The sequence below is a fragment of the Salmo salar genome, chromosome ssa24 (genome assembly GCF_905237065.1).
Source record: "Salmo salar chromosome ssa24, Ssal_v3.1, whole genome shotgun sequence".
In the NCBI taxonomy this organism is placed as follows: Eukaryota; Metazoa; Chordata; class Actinopteri; order Salmoniformes; family Salmonidae; genus Salmo; species Salmo salar.
In genome coordinates this window covers 46008337-46023336 of record NC_059465.1, presented here as the reverse complement: position 1 = coordinate 46023336, position 15000 = coordinate 46008337, and the positions used below count along the sequence as shown (strand labels likewise).

Here is a 15000-nt window from a genome sequence, read left to right as displayed (position 1 = left end):
CTTCTGGTGTGAGATGTGCTTTTGTTGAACATTTAGTTTGAGACCACAAGAAAGTAAGTGACCACAAGAAAATCCTCTTAAATCCCCCCCGTCAACTCTCTCAATGCAATAACACAACCCAACAATTACAAGATATATATATATATATATATATACAAAAGTATGTGGACACCCCTTCAAATGAGTGGATTTGGTTATTTCAGCTACATCTATTGGTGACGGTTGTATAAAATCGAGCACACAGCCATGCGATCTCCATAGACAAACATTGGCAGTAGAATGGCCTGTACTGAGAGAGCTCAGTCACTTTCAAACGTGTCAGTTCGTCAACTTTCTGCCCCCCGGTCAACTTGTAAGTGCTGTTATTGTGAAGTGGAAACGTCTAGGAGCAACAACGGCACAGCTGCGAAGTGGTAGGCCACACAAGCTCACAGAACGGGACCGCGGAGTGCTGAAGCATGTAAAAATCGTGTGTCCTCGTCTGCAACGCTCACTACCGAGTTCCAAACTGCCTCTGGAAGCAACTTCAGCACAATAAACTGTTCATCAGGAGCTTCATGAAATGGGTTTCCATGGCTGAGCAGCCGCACACAAGCCTTAAATCACCATGCGCAATGCCAAGCGTCGGCTGGAGTGGTGTAAAGTTCGCCGCCATTGGACTCTGGAGCAGTGGAATCGCGTTCTCTGGAGTGATGAATCACGCTTCACCTTCTGGCAGTCTGACAGATTAATCTGGGTTTTGGTGGATGCCAGGAGAACGCTACCTGCCCCAATGCATAGTGCCAACTGTAAAGTTTGGTGGAGGATGAATTATGGTCTGGGGCTGTTTTTCATGGTTCGGGCCCCTTAGTTCCAGTGAAGGGAAATCTGAACACTACAGCACACAATGACGTTCTAGACTATTCTGTGCTTCCAACTTTGTGGCAACAGTTTGGGGAAGGCCCTTTCCTGTTTCAGTATGACAATGCCCCCGTGCACGAAGCGACGCCCATACAGAAATGGTCTGTCGAGATCGGTGTGGAAGAACTTGACTGGCCTGCACAGTGCCCTGACCTCAACCCCATCGAACACCTTTGGGATGAATTGGAACACCGACTGCGAGCCAGGCCCAATCACCCAATATCAGTGCCCGACCTCAGTGATGCTCTTGTGGCTGAATGGAAGCAAGTCCCCGCAGCAATGTACCAACATCTAGTGGAAAGCCTTCCCAGAAGAGTGGAGGCTGTTATAGCAGCAAAGGGGGGGACCAACTCCGTATTAATGCCTATGATTTTGGAATGAGATGTTCGACGAGCAGGTGTCCACATACATTTGGTCATGTAGTGTATGTTTTTTTTGATTGGTGGAATTTGAAGGTGTTAACATTGCATCCAGACCACGTAATACACACTGGCAATGACCACCATTAGACTGTATTCCAATGGAAACACTTCACTAGCCAGGTTAAACACCTGTGATCATAACAGACTGTCCTGCCAGGTAACACACCTGTGATCATAACAGACTGTCCTGCCAGGTTAAACACCTGTGATCATAACAGACTGTCCTGCCAGGTTAAACACCTGTGATCATAACAGACTGTCCTGCCAGGTAACACACCTGTGATCATAACAGACTGTCCTGCCAGGTTAAACACCTGTGATCATAACAGACTGTCCTGCCAGGTAACACACCTGTGATCATAACAGACTGTCCTGCCAGGTAACACACCTGTGATCATAACAGACTGTCCTGCCAGGTTACACACCTGTGATCATAACAGACTGTCCTGCCAGGTTACACACCTGTGATCATAACAGACTGTCCTGCCAGGTTACACACCTGTGATCATAACAGACTGTCCTGCCAGGTTAAACACCTGTGATCATAACAGACTGTCCTGCCAGGTTAAACACCTGTGATCATAACAGACTGTCCTGCCAGGTTAAACACCTGTGATCATAACAGACTGTCCTGCCAGGTTACACACCTGTGATCATAACAGACTGTCCTGCCAGGTAACACACCTGTGATCATAACAGACTGTCCTGCCAGGTTAAACACCTGTGATCATAACAGACTGTCCTGCCAGGTTAAACACCTGTGATCATAACAGACTGTCCTGCCAGGTTAAACACCTGTGATCATAACAGACTGTCCTGCCAGGTTACACACCTGTTCGTCTTGGGAGAGGTCATTTTTGAGGAAGTTAACTTCAGGAAGGATTACCTGGAGGTGTCATTTCTCTAGATTTGATTGATCTGTAATGATCGCGTCTCTGATTAAGAAGGTACCACACTTTGCTTTGGTGTGATTTAAGTAATCACTTGTTTCCGTTTAAAACATGGGATGTCTCCATTTCGTTCGTCTCTGTGCTTTTTGTCTGAAACTGAAACTTTAATACTAATGTATATAGCTTCCACTTCATGAGGGGTAATATTACTAATGGAGGAGAGAGATGGAGAGAGGAGGAGAGAGGAGGAGAGAGGGGGAGAGAGGAGGAGAGAGGGGGAGAGAGGAGGAGAGAGGTGGAGAGAGGGGGAGAGAGGGGGAGAGAGGAGGAGAGAGGTGGAGAGAGGGGGAGAGAGGGGGAGAGAGGAGGAGAGAGGGGGAGAGAGGAGGAGAGAGGAGGAGAGGACAGTGAGAAATGTTACTAATGAAACTCGCTACCTTCCTTGTCTAATCTGCTGTTCTATTCTTTTTTGTGTCTGTGTGTGTGTGTGTGTGTGTGTGTGTGTGTGTGTGTGTGTGTGTGTGTGTGTGTGTGTGTGTGTGTGTGTGTGTGTGTGTGTGTGTGTGTGTGTGTGTGTGTGTTTGTGTGTGTGTGTTGTCTGTGTGTGTTTGTGTCTGTGTGTGTGTGTGTTGTCTCTGTGTGTGTGTATGTGTGTTGTCTGTGTGTGTGTGTGTTGTTTGTGTGTGTGTTGTCTGTGTGTGTGTGTGTGTGTGTTGTCTGTCTGTGTGTGTGTGTGTGTGTGTGTGTGTTGTTTGTGTTGTGTGTGTGTGTGTGTTGTCTGTGTGTGTGTTGTCTGTCTGTGTGTGTGTTGTCTGTGTGTGTGTGTTGTCTGTGTGTGTGTGTGTGTGTTGTTTGTGTTGTTGTCTCTGTGTGTGTGTATGTGTGTTGTCTGTGTGTGTGTGTGTTGTTTGTGTGTGTGTTGTCTGTGTGTGTGTGTTGTCTGTCTGTGTGTGTGTGTGTGTGTGTTGTCTGTGTTTGTGTTGTGTGTGTGTGTTTTCTGTGTCTGTGTGTGTGTGTGTGTTTTCTGTGTATTTTCTGTGTGTGTGTTTTGTGTGTGTGTTTTGTGTGTGTTTTCTGTGTGTGTGTTTTTTCTGTGTGTGTGGGTGTGTTTTCTGTGTCTGTGTGTGTGTGTTTTGTGTGTGTGTGTGTTTTCTGTGTGTTTTCTGTGTGTGTGTTTTTTCTGTGTGTGTGGGTGTGTTTTCTGTGTCTGTGTGTGTGTTTTCTGTGTGTGTGTGTGTTTTCTGTGTGTGTGTTTTCTGTGTGTGTGTGTGTGTGTTTTCTGTGTGTGTGTTTTCTGTGTGTGTGTGTGTGTTTGTGTGTGTGTGTGTGTTTTGTGTGCATGTTTTCTGTCTGTGTGTGTGTGTGTGTGTGTGTGTGTGTGTGTGTGTGTGTGTGTGGGTGTGTTTGTCTGTGTGTGTGTGTGTTTTCTGTGTGTGTTTGTGTGTGTGTCTGTGTTTTGTGTGCATGTTTTCTGTCTGTGTGTGTGTGTGTGTGTGTTTTGTGTGCATGTTTTCTGTGTGTGTGTGTGTGTGTGTGTGTGTGTGTGTGTGTGTGTGTGTGTGTGTGTGTGTGTGTGTGTGTGTGTGTGTTTGTGTGTGTGTGTGTTTTGAGTGCATGTTTTCTGTCTGTGTGTGTGTGTGTGTGTGTGTGTGTGTGTGTGTGTGTGTGTGTGTGTGTGTGTGTGTGTGTGTGTGTGTGTGTGTGTGTGTGTGTGTGTGTGTGTGTGTGTGTGTGTGTGTTCCTCTGTCAGAGCCCGGGGTGGGTCTGGGTATAGGGACCTGCTGTCTAACTCTAGAGAACAGTCCTCCAGCCATCTACATCCACAGTCTGGCCCCTGGCTCTGTCGCCAAGATGGATGGACGACTCAGGTAGGTCACAACCCCTCACACCTTGATTCAGGTCATAATCCCCATATTTACAGGGTTAATTCCATGTTGAGTGAATGGTTATCCATTATTTCCATTATAGAACCAATAGTGCAGCTCTGTAGACATTAAGAATACAGAATACATCACCTGTAAGATCCCTTTAATAGGGGACCTTGATATCAATCAGATAGGAACTAGAAACATTACCTGTAAGATCCCTTTAATAGGGGACCTTGATATCAATCAGATAGGAACTAGATACATCACCTGTAAGATCCCTTTAATAGGGGACCTTGATATCAATCAGATAGGAACTAGATACATCACCTGTAAGATCCCTTTAATAGGGGACCTTGATATCAATCAGATAGGAACTAGATACATCACCTGTAAGATCCCTTTAATAGGGGACCTTGATATCAATCAGATAGGAACTAGATACATCACCTGTAAGATCCCTTTAATAGGGGACCTTGATATCAATCAGATAGGAACTAGATACATCACCTGTAAGATCCCTTTAATAGGGGACCTTGATATCAATCAGATAGGAACTAGATACATCACCTGTAAGATCCCTTTAATAGGGGACCTTGATATCAATCAGATAGTAATAATCTTAACATCAAAAGAAAGACATAAAACACATTTTAGAAATAAGATGAAAGACCTAAGAATCCTAGCCAGGTCTGAGAGGAGAAGCAAATGGCTGCTGACGTCAGTAGCTCACTTCAAACAGCTCTCGACACAGGTCAGTTGAAGATCTCTGACGGACAGGCACTCTCTCTATATATATATATATATATATATATATATATATATATAGAGAGAGAGAGAGAGAGAGAGAGAGAGAGAGAGAGAGAGTGAGAGAGAGAGAGAGAGAGAGAGAGAGAGAGAGAGAGAGAGAGAGACTGGAGAGACTGAGAGAGAGAGAGAGAGAGAGAGAGAGAGAGTGAGAGAGAGAGAGAGAGAGAGAGAGAGGAGAGAGAGAGAGAGAGAGAGAGAGGAGAACAGACAGACAGACAGACAGACAGACAGACAGACAGACAGACAGACCTGAGAAGAAGAAAAACATGGAAGTGCTTGGAGAAGGTTAACAAGTAGACCTGACTGCATTGTGTACTACACTACAGATGGTCAGTGTTACTGGTATAGATTTGAATGGTGTGGTCATATCTGTTAATATCTATCGATGTCTGTCTGTCTGTCTGTCTCCCCGTCTGTCTGTCTGTCTGCCTAAGTGTTCTTCTATGAGGGTTATTTACTCAGTGGACATAATACTAACTGATTTTGTGTGTGCGTGTGTGTGTGTGTGTGCGGTGTGTGCGTGTGTGTGCGTGTGTATATCCAATCTCTCTCTTCCTCATCTAGTCGAGGGGACCAGGTGTTGGAGGTGGACTCAGTGAGTCTGCGTCATGTGGCTCTGAGTGAGGCCTACGCCATCCTGAGTGAGTGTGGACCCGGACCTGTCAGTCTCATCATCAGCCGACATCCCAACGCCAAGGTAACACACACACACACGCGCGCGCACACACACACACACACACACACACACACACACACACACACACACATACACCCTACCTGCTGACCTACAGCTAATTATCCAACTTCATCAGTCATTCCAACCCACAGTAACAACATAATTCATGGTTTCCTTCCTAGCGTAGCCTAGCGCTTCCATACATGTAGCTATTAGCCATGTTTCCCATGACCAGACTGTCTATTTTCCCATGATCAGACTGTCTATTTTCCCATGACCAGACTGTCTATTTTCCCATAAACAGACTGTCTATTTTCCCATAACCAGACTGTCTATTTTCCCATGACCAGACATTTTCCATACCAGACTTTATTTCAAAAACTGTCTATTTTCCCATAACCAGACTGTCTATTTTCCCATGACCAGATCTATTTTCCCATGACCAGACTGTCTATTTTCCCATAAACAGACTGTCTATTTTCCCATGACCAGACTGTCTATTTTCCGTCATATCAACTCAACCAAACACGACAACACAGAAAAGGTGATGTCTACAGCTGTGTTTTGATGGTCAAGGATTACAATGATGCCATGCACAACAATGATTCAGTAATGCTGGACTGCCACCATGGTGGCTTTAGGTCCATTTCTTGTTGTTTTGCCAACATTCAGTAGACACCTCCATGGGTGTCTTTCTGAACCTGTTTGAAACCCCTTCTGTTCTGGTTTGGTCTGTTCTGTTTTGGCCTACTACCATCATGACATAGAGGTTCCTGGTACTATAGGAGGTTCCTGGTACTATAGGAGGTTCCTGGTACTATAGGAGGTTCCCGGTACTATAGGAGGTTCCTGGTACTATAGGAGATTCCTGGTACTATAGGAGATTCCTGGTACTATAGGAGGTTCCTGGTACTATAGGAGGTTCCTGGTACTATAGGAGGTTCCTGGTACTATAGGAGGTTCCTGGTACTATAGGAGGTTCCTGGTACTATAGGAGATTCCTGGTACTATAGGAGATTCCTGGTACTATAGGAGGTTCCTGGTACTATAGGAGGTTCCTGGTACTATAGGAGGTTCCTGGTACTATAGGAGGTTCCTGGTACTATAGGAGGTTCCTTCCATCTTTACCTGGTACTATAGGAGGTTCCTGGTACTATAGGAGGTTCCTGGTACTATAGGAGGTTCCTGGTACTATAGGAGGTTCCTGGTACTATAGGAGATTCCTGGTACTATAGGAGATTCCTGGTACTATAGGAGGTTCCTGGTACTATAGGAGATTCCTGGTACTATAGGAGGTTCCTGGTACTATAGGAGGTTCCTGGTACTATAGGAGATTCCTGGTACTATAGGAGGTTCCTGGTACTATAGGAGGTTCCTGGTACTATAGGAGATTCCTGGTACTATAGGAGGTTCCTGGTACTATAGGAGGTTCCTGGTACTATAGGAGATTCCTGGTACTATAGGAGGTTCCTGGTACTATAGGAGGTTCCTGGTACTATAGGAGGTTCCTGGTACTATAGGAGATTCCTGGTACTATAGGAGGTTCCTTCCATCTTTACCTGGTACTATAGGAGGTTCCTGGTACTATAGGAGGTTCCTGGTACTATAGGAGGTTCCTGGTACTATAGGAGATTCCTGGTACTATAGGAGATTCCTGGTACTATAGGAGGTTCCTTCCATCTTTACCTGGTACTATAGGAGGTTCCTGGTACTATAGGAGGTTCCTGGTACTATGGTACTATAGGAGGTTCCTGGTACTATAGGAGGTTCCTGGTACTATAGGAGATTCCTGGTACTATAGGAGGTTCCTGGTACTATAGGAGGTTCCTGGTACTATAGGAGGTTCCTGGTACTATAGGAGATTCCTGGTACTATAGGAGATTCCTGGTACTATAGGAGGTTCCTGGTACTATAGGAGGTTCCTTCCATCTTTACCTGGTACTATAGGAGGTTCCTGGTACTATAGGAGGTTCCTGGTACTATAGGAGGTTCCTGGTACTATAGGAGATTCCTGGTACTATAGGAGGTTCCTGGTACTATAGGAGGTTCCTGGTACTATAGGAGGTTCCTGGTACTATAGGAGATTCCTGGTACTATAGGAGGTTCCTGGTACTATAGGAGGTTCCTGGTACTATAGGAGATTCCTGGTACTATAGGAGGTTCCTGGTACTATAGGAGGTTCCTTCCATCTTTACCTGGTACTATAGGAGGTTCCTGGTACTATAGGAGATTCCTGGTACTATAGGAGGTTCCTGGTACTATAGGAGATTCCTGGTACTATAGGAGGTTCCTTCCATCTTTACCTGGTACTATAGGAGGTTCCTGGTACTATAGGAGGTTCCTGGTACTATAGGAGGTTCCTGGTACTATAGGAGGTTCCTGGTACTATAGGAGATTCCTGGTACTATAGGAGGTTCCTTCCATCTTTACCTGGTACTATAGGAGGTTCCTGGTACTATAGGAGGTTCCTGGTACTATAGGAGGTTCCTGGTACTATAGGAGGTTCCTGGTACTATAGGAGGTTCCTGGTACTATAGGAGGTTCCTGGTACTATAGGAGGTTCCTGGTACTATAGGAGGTTCCTGGTACTATAGGAGGTTCCTGGTACTATAGGAGGTTCCTGGTACTATAGGAGATTCCTGGTACTATAGGAGGTTTGTGTTTACTTGGGTTATTTTTGTGTAAATATTTACATTTGTTTGATGATCTGAAACATTTAAGTGTGAAAATAAAATAAAATCAGGAAGGGGGAAAATACTGTATGTCACAACAGGTCTAAATATGTGTCATGACAACCTCTTGCTAGCTTGTTGGCATTAACACATTACTGGCTTGACATCTTACTACTTTGGGTGTGTTTATAAATTCAATCTGGAGTGTCAGATTGCGCCCTCTGGGCATTCGTAAATTCAGACTCTCTGGCCGAGGGCTAGGGTTTATCCGAGCGTTCTGACCTCACAACGGCAGTTAAGCACCCAAGCTAGCTGGCTAACGTTGGCTAGCTTGTTAGCTACTTCCAGTACGAATGAGAGAACGGCTTACTCTGACCGTGTTACTCGCCATGTTATCTAGAGCGTTGGTGACTGTAACTGTGCTCCTGGAAACAATTTAATTACGATTTTTTTTTTTTCGCCGACGTTTACTGATACCGGTCGTATTTAACGGCTGTTGAGCGTTGGTAAATTCATCAGTTATTCTGCGCTCTGGCACACTGAGACGAAAATTGGACTAGAGTGAATTTACAAATGCACCCTATGACAGGTTATGACAAGTTATGTCAGCTTTTATGACACATTATGACATGGTTATGACGCTGGGTGTCAAGTGTTAAAGTTACATTGTTAAGACAGGCACCAGTTCGTTCCAATATGATTTGGACAATTTTTACATTTTTTATTTTAAAATAGATTTCTTACAAATACATTTAAATGCATGTTGGAATATATTTGACTAAACATTTCCAAGTACATTTTAAAATATATTTACCAAATATATCGATAAATAAATGTGAAAACATATTGTAAATTTTTTACAATAAACATTTTATGATGCATTAAAAATATGGTATATTGTGATTGTGACATTTAACATACATTTATATAAACATTTTAAATACAATCCGTAATATACATTGGAATGTATTTAAAATGTATTAAATTAAAAAAAACATTATTTTGACCAATTTTAAATATTTGAAATGCATCCTAAAAAATGTATAAATAAATCTATATTTGAGATGTATTTTTTTCCCGTATCGGTGGCCTGCCTGGGAAAGCAAAGCACCTCTAGAAAACCTGTGTGTGCTACAGACAAATGAAGGCTAAACAAAAGCTGTCTCTATACTGAACAACAAATATAAACACAACATGTAAAGTATTGTTCCCATGTTTCATGAGCTGAAATAAAAGATACCAGAACATTTCCATACGCGCAAAACAGCTTATTTCTCTCAAATTTTGTGCACAAATGTGTTTACACCCTTGCTAGTGAGCATTTCTCATTTGCCAAGATAATCCATCCACCTGACAGGTGTGGCATATCAAGAAGCTGATTAAAAACAGCATGATCATTACACAGGTGCACCTTGTGCTGGGGACAATAAAAAGGACACTCTAAAATGTGCAGTTTTGTCACAAAACACAGTTCCACACAGATGTCTCAAGTTTTCTGGGAGCGTGCAATTGGCATGCTGACTGCAGGAATGTTCACCAGAGCTGTTTCCAGAGAATTTAATGTTCATTTCTCAACCATAAGCCGCCTCCAACGTCATTTGAGAGAATTTGGCAGCACGTCCAACCGGCCTCACAACCGCAGACCACGTGTAACCACGCCAACCCAGGACCTCCACATCCAGCTTGTTCACCTGCAGGATCATCTGAGACCGGCCACCCAGACAGCTGATAAAACAGAAGAGTATTTCTGTCTGTAATAAAGTGCTTTTGTGGGGGGGAAATAAATCTGATTGGCTGGGCCTGGCTCCCCAGTGGGTGGGCCTATGCCTTGCCAGGCCCACCCATGGCTGTGCCCCTGCTCAGTCATGTGAAATCCATAGATTAGGGCCTAATGAATTTATTTAAATTGACTAATTTCTTTCTATGATCTGTAACTCAGCAAAAAATGTTGTTCAGTATACAAAGTACAAAGTCGGCACACTGCAATTACAGCAGGAATACAGTTTTTTTTTTTGTAAATGTAATGGTGTATTTCATTGAAAGATGGGGTGATACTGTCATTGAGTTTTTACTGTAGTTGGGTGCTTGACGGTGAACACTGTGTTGCTGTTTAGTCACTAGCTAGTCATACTCCTTGCCTTGCTACATCAAACCCATCTGATACGTCAAAGATAAAGTATTAAAGTGTAATTCTGCTCGTACACGTTCCTGTCCGTTCTAAAGCCACCCAGTTCGGGTGAACTTATTATCTTCAACTTAAATCAGAGCAAAAAGCATCTTGTTGTTTTCTGTGATGAGGCCAACTATTGTTTATGTCCTTTTCTGTTGGAGATCACCCTGATTTCACTGCCACCTGGTGGCAGTATGGTGTCACTCAAACACTTGTTGCACTAGTGTCTGCCCCTGATGTAGACAGTACCTGTGGTGGTCCTCCAGGACCAGGGTTGTCTACCCCTGATTTAGGACCAGGGTTGTCTGCCTCTGATGTAGGACCAGGGTTGTCTACCCCTGATGTGGGACCAGGGTTGTCTGCCCCTGATGTGGGACCAGGGTTGTCTGCCCCTGATGTGGGACCAGGGTTGTCTGCCTCTGATTTAGGACCAGGGTTGTCTGCCCCTGATGCGGGACCAGGGTTGTCTACCCCTGATGTGGGACCAGGGTTGTCTACCCCTGATGTGGGACCAGGGTTGTCTACCCCTGATGTGGGACCAGGGTTGTCTACCCCTGATGTGGGACCAGGGTTGTCTGCCCCTGATGTGGGACCAGGGTTGTCTACCCCTGATGTGGGACCAGGGTTGTCTACCCCTGATGTGGGACCAGGGTTGTCTACCCCTGATGTAGGACCAGGGTTGTCTACCCCTGATGTGGGACCAGGGTTGTTTACCCCTGATGTAGAAAGTACCTGTGACCTTTAGGACCAGGGTTGTCTACCCTTGATGTAGGACCAGGGTTGTCTACCCCTGATGTAGAAAGTACCTGTGACCTTCAGGACCAGTGTTGTCTACCCATGATGTGGGACCAGGGTTGTCTACCCATGATGTGGGACCAGGGTTGTCTACCCCTGATGTAGGACCAGGGTTGTCTACCCCTGATGTAGGACCAGGGTTGTCTACCCCTGATGTAGGACCAGGGTTGTCTACCCCTGATGTAGGACCAGGGTTGTCTACCCCTGATGTAGAAAGTACCTGTGACCTTCAGGACCAGTGTTGTCTACCCCTGTAGTAACTAGTAGGAACTGGGAGCTCCAGGTTTTCACAAGAGATGGATGTTGTTTTCTCCTCTGTTTTTGCTCCAGGTATCAGAGCAGGAGATGGATGAAGTGATCACTCAGTCCACACACAGAGACAATCTGAGCAAGGAAGGACACGTCTCTCAAACACTAGGTCTGTGTGTCTCTCTCTCTCTCTCTCTCTCTCTCTCTGTGTCTCTTTGCTCTGTCTCTCTCGTCTCTCTGTCTCTTTCTCTGTCTCTGTCTCTGTCTTTCTCTCTCTTTCTCTCTCTCTTCTCTCTCTCTCTCTCTCTCTGACTCTTTCTCTCTCTCTCTCTCTCTCTGTCTCTCTCTCTCTCTCTGTCTCTCTCTCTGTCTCTTTCTCTCTCTGTCTCTCTCTCTGTCTCTTTCTGTCTCTCTCTCTCTCTGTCTCTCTCTCTCTGTCTCTGTCTCTCTCTCTCTCTCTCTCTCTCTCTCTCTCACCTGGAATCATAGTCAGATGATTGGAGTGGTTGAGTGAATGTTGCTCTAACCTGTATCCTCTGACCCCTGACCTCTAGGCCTGCCCTCTAAGAGCCCCTCCCCCACAGTGAAGGCCAAACAAGGAGATGGCTCCTCCCTCAGCTGGACCATGAAGAGGTTCCTGGAGCCCGCTAGCAGGGTACTGAAAATCAGTTGAAAGTTAATAACTAGGTTGGAGTATTAAAATGAACCAAACTATAGTTTTGGCAAGTTGGTTAGGACATCTACTTTGTGCATGACACAAGTCATTTTTTCCAACAATTGTTTACAGACAGATTATTTCACTTATAATTCATTGTATCACAATTCCAGTGGGTCAGAAGTTTCCATACACTAAGTTGACTGTGCCTTTAAAGAACTTGGAAAATTCCAGAAAATGATGTCATGGCTTTAGAAGCTTCTGATAGGCTAATTGACAGTCATTTTAGTCAATTGGAGGTGTACCTGTGGATGTATTTCAAGGCCTACCTTCAAACTCAGTGCCTCTTTGCTTGACATCATGGGAAAATGAAAAGAAATCAGCCAAGACCTCAGAAAAACAATTGTGGACCTCCACAAGTCTGGTTCATCCTTGGGAGCAATTTCCAAATGCCTGAAGGTACCACGTTCATCTGTACAAACAATAGTACGCCAGTATAAACACCATGGGACCACGCAGCCGTCATACCGCTCAGGAAGGAGACGCGTTCTGTCTCCTAGAGATGAACGGACTTTGGTGGGAAAAGTGCAAATCAATCCCAGAACAACACCAAAGGACCATGTGAAGATGCTGGAGGAAACAGGTACAAAAGTATCTATATCCACAGTAAAACGAGTCCTATATCGACATAACCTGAAAGGCCGCTCAGCAAGGAAGAAGCCACTGCTCCAAAAACCTCCATAAAAAAGCCAGACTACAGTTTGCAACTGCACATGGGGACAAAGATTGTACTTTTTGGAGAAATGTCCTCTGGTCTGATGAAACAAAAATAGAACTGTTTGGCCATAATGACCATCGTTATGTTTGGAGGAAAAAGGGGCAGGCTTGCAAGCCGAAGAACACCATCCCAACCGTGAAGCACGGTGGTGGCAGCATCATGTTGTGGGGGTGCTTTGCTGCAGGAGGGTCTGGTACATTTCACAAAATAGATGGCATCATGAGGAAGGGAAAATTATGTGGATATATTGTAGCAACATCTCAAGACATCAGTCAGGAAGTTATAGCTTGGTCGCAAATGGGTCTTCCAAATGGACAATGACCCCAAGCATGCTTCCAAAGTTGTGGAAAAATGGCTAAAGGACAACAAAGTCAAGGTATTGGAGTGGCCATCACAAAGACCTGACCTCAATCCTATGGAACATGTGTGGGCAGAACTGAAAAAGGGTGTGTGAGCATAGAGGCCTACAAACCTGACTCAGTTACACCAGCTCTGTCAGGAGGAATGGGCCAAAAGTCACCCAACTTATTGTGGGAAGCTTGTGGAAGGCTACCCAAAACGTTTGACCCAAGTTAAACAATTTAAAGGCAATGCTACCAAATACTAATTGAGTGTATGTAAACTTCTGACCCACTGGGAATGTGATGAAAGAAATGAAAGCTGAAATAAATCATTCTCTACTATTATTCTGACATTTCACATTCTTAAAATAAAATGATGATCCTAACTGACCTAAGACAGGGAATTTTTACTAGGATTAAATGTCAGGAATTGTGAAAAACTGAGTTTAAATGTATTTGGCTAAGTTGTATGTTACTGGGAAATGCTTGCTTAGAAGCTCTCCCCAACGATGCAGTTACACAAATAAATAACAATAATAGTAACAAGAGGAATGAAATAAAATACAATGTGGAGCTATATACAGGAAGTACCAGATCAATGTGGAGCTATATACAGGAAGTACCAGATCAATGTGGAGCTATATACAGGAAGTACCAGATCAATGTGGAGCTATATACAGGAAGTACCAGATCAATGTGGAGCTATATACAGGAAGTACCAGATCAATGTGGAGCTATATACAGGAAGTACCAGATCAATGTGGAGCTATATACAGGAAGTACCAGATCAATGTGGAGCTATATACAGGAAGTACCAGTACCAGATCAATGTGGAGCTATATACAGGAAGTACCAGATTAATATGGAGAGTGTAATTACTACATTCTCAAGGTTCCCCAACAGGCTAGCATCACTAGTTATCGTCGACACATCAATCAATCTTCTCTCTCCCTCCCTGCAGCAAGGGTCACTTAGTTCGGAGGCGGAGCTATCTCAGTACTTCTCCCAGGAAGTGACCAGTCATTCGTCGCTGTCAGAAACCATGGCGATGGGCTCCAGTGATGACGACATGCTCCACCAAAGGAGCTGCAACACCTCAATAGACGACACCCCCCCGTACACAGCTACATGGTACAGTCTACTACCCCCCTACACAGCTACATGGTACAGTCTACTACCCCCCCTACACAGCTACATGGTACAGTCTACTACCCCCCTACACAGCTACATGGTACAGTCTACTACCCCCCCTACACAGCTACATGGTACAGTCTACTACCCCCTACACAGCTACATGGTACAGTCTACTACCGCCTACACAGCTACATGGTACAGTCTACTACCCCCCCTACACAGCTACATGGTACAGTCTACTACCCCCCTACACAGCTACATGGTACAGTCTACTACCCCCCTACACAGCTACATGGTACAGTCTACTACCCCCCTACACAGCTACATGGTACAGTCTACTACCCCCCTACACAGCTACATGGTACAGTCTACTACCCCCCTACACAGCTACATGGTACAGTCTACTACCCCCCTACACAGCTACATGGTACAGTCTACTACCCCCTACACAGCTACATGGTACAGTCTACTACCCCCCTACACAGCTACATGGTACAGTCTACTACCCCCCTACACAGCTACATGGTACAGTCTACTACCCCCCTAAACAGCTACATGGTACAGTCTACTACCCCCCCCTACACAGCTACATGGTACAGTCTACTACCCCCTACACAGCTACATGGTACAGTCTACTACCCCC

The 15000-nt window shown here is 44.8% G+C and overlaps 1 protein-coding gene across 1 annotated transcript in view; it reads left to right on the top strand.

Moving 5' to 3' along the window:
• LOC106585958 (PDZ domain-containing protein 2) overlaps window positions 1–15000 on the top strand; it is a 200708-nt gene that overhangs the window by 167729 nt on the left and 17979 nt on the right. The window contains exons 14-19 of the mRNA XM_045706834.1: window positions 3963–4080; window positions 5452–5584; window positions 11531–11618; window positions 12004–12104; window positions 14185–14354; window positions 14482–14552. Of these exons, the coding sequence (XP_045562790.1) occupies window positions 3963–4080; window positions 5452–5584; window positions 11531–11618; window positions 12004–12104; window positions 14185–14354; window positions 14482–14552 (681 nt within the window). The remainder of the gene's footprint in view (window positions 1–3962; window positions 4081–5451; window positions 5585–11530; window positions 11619–12003; window positions 12105–14184; window positions 14355–14481; window positions 14553–15000) is intronic.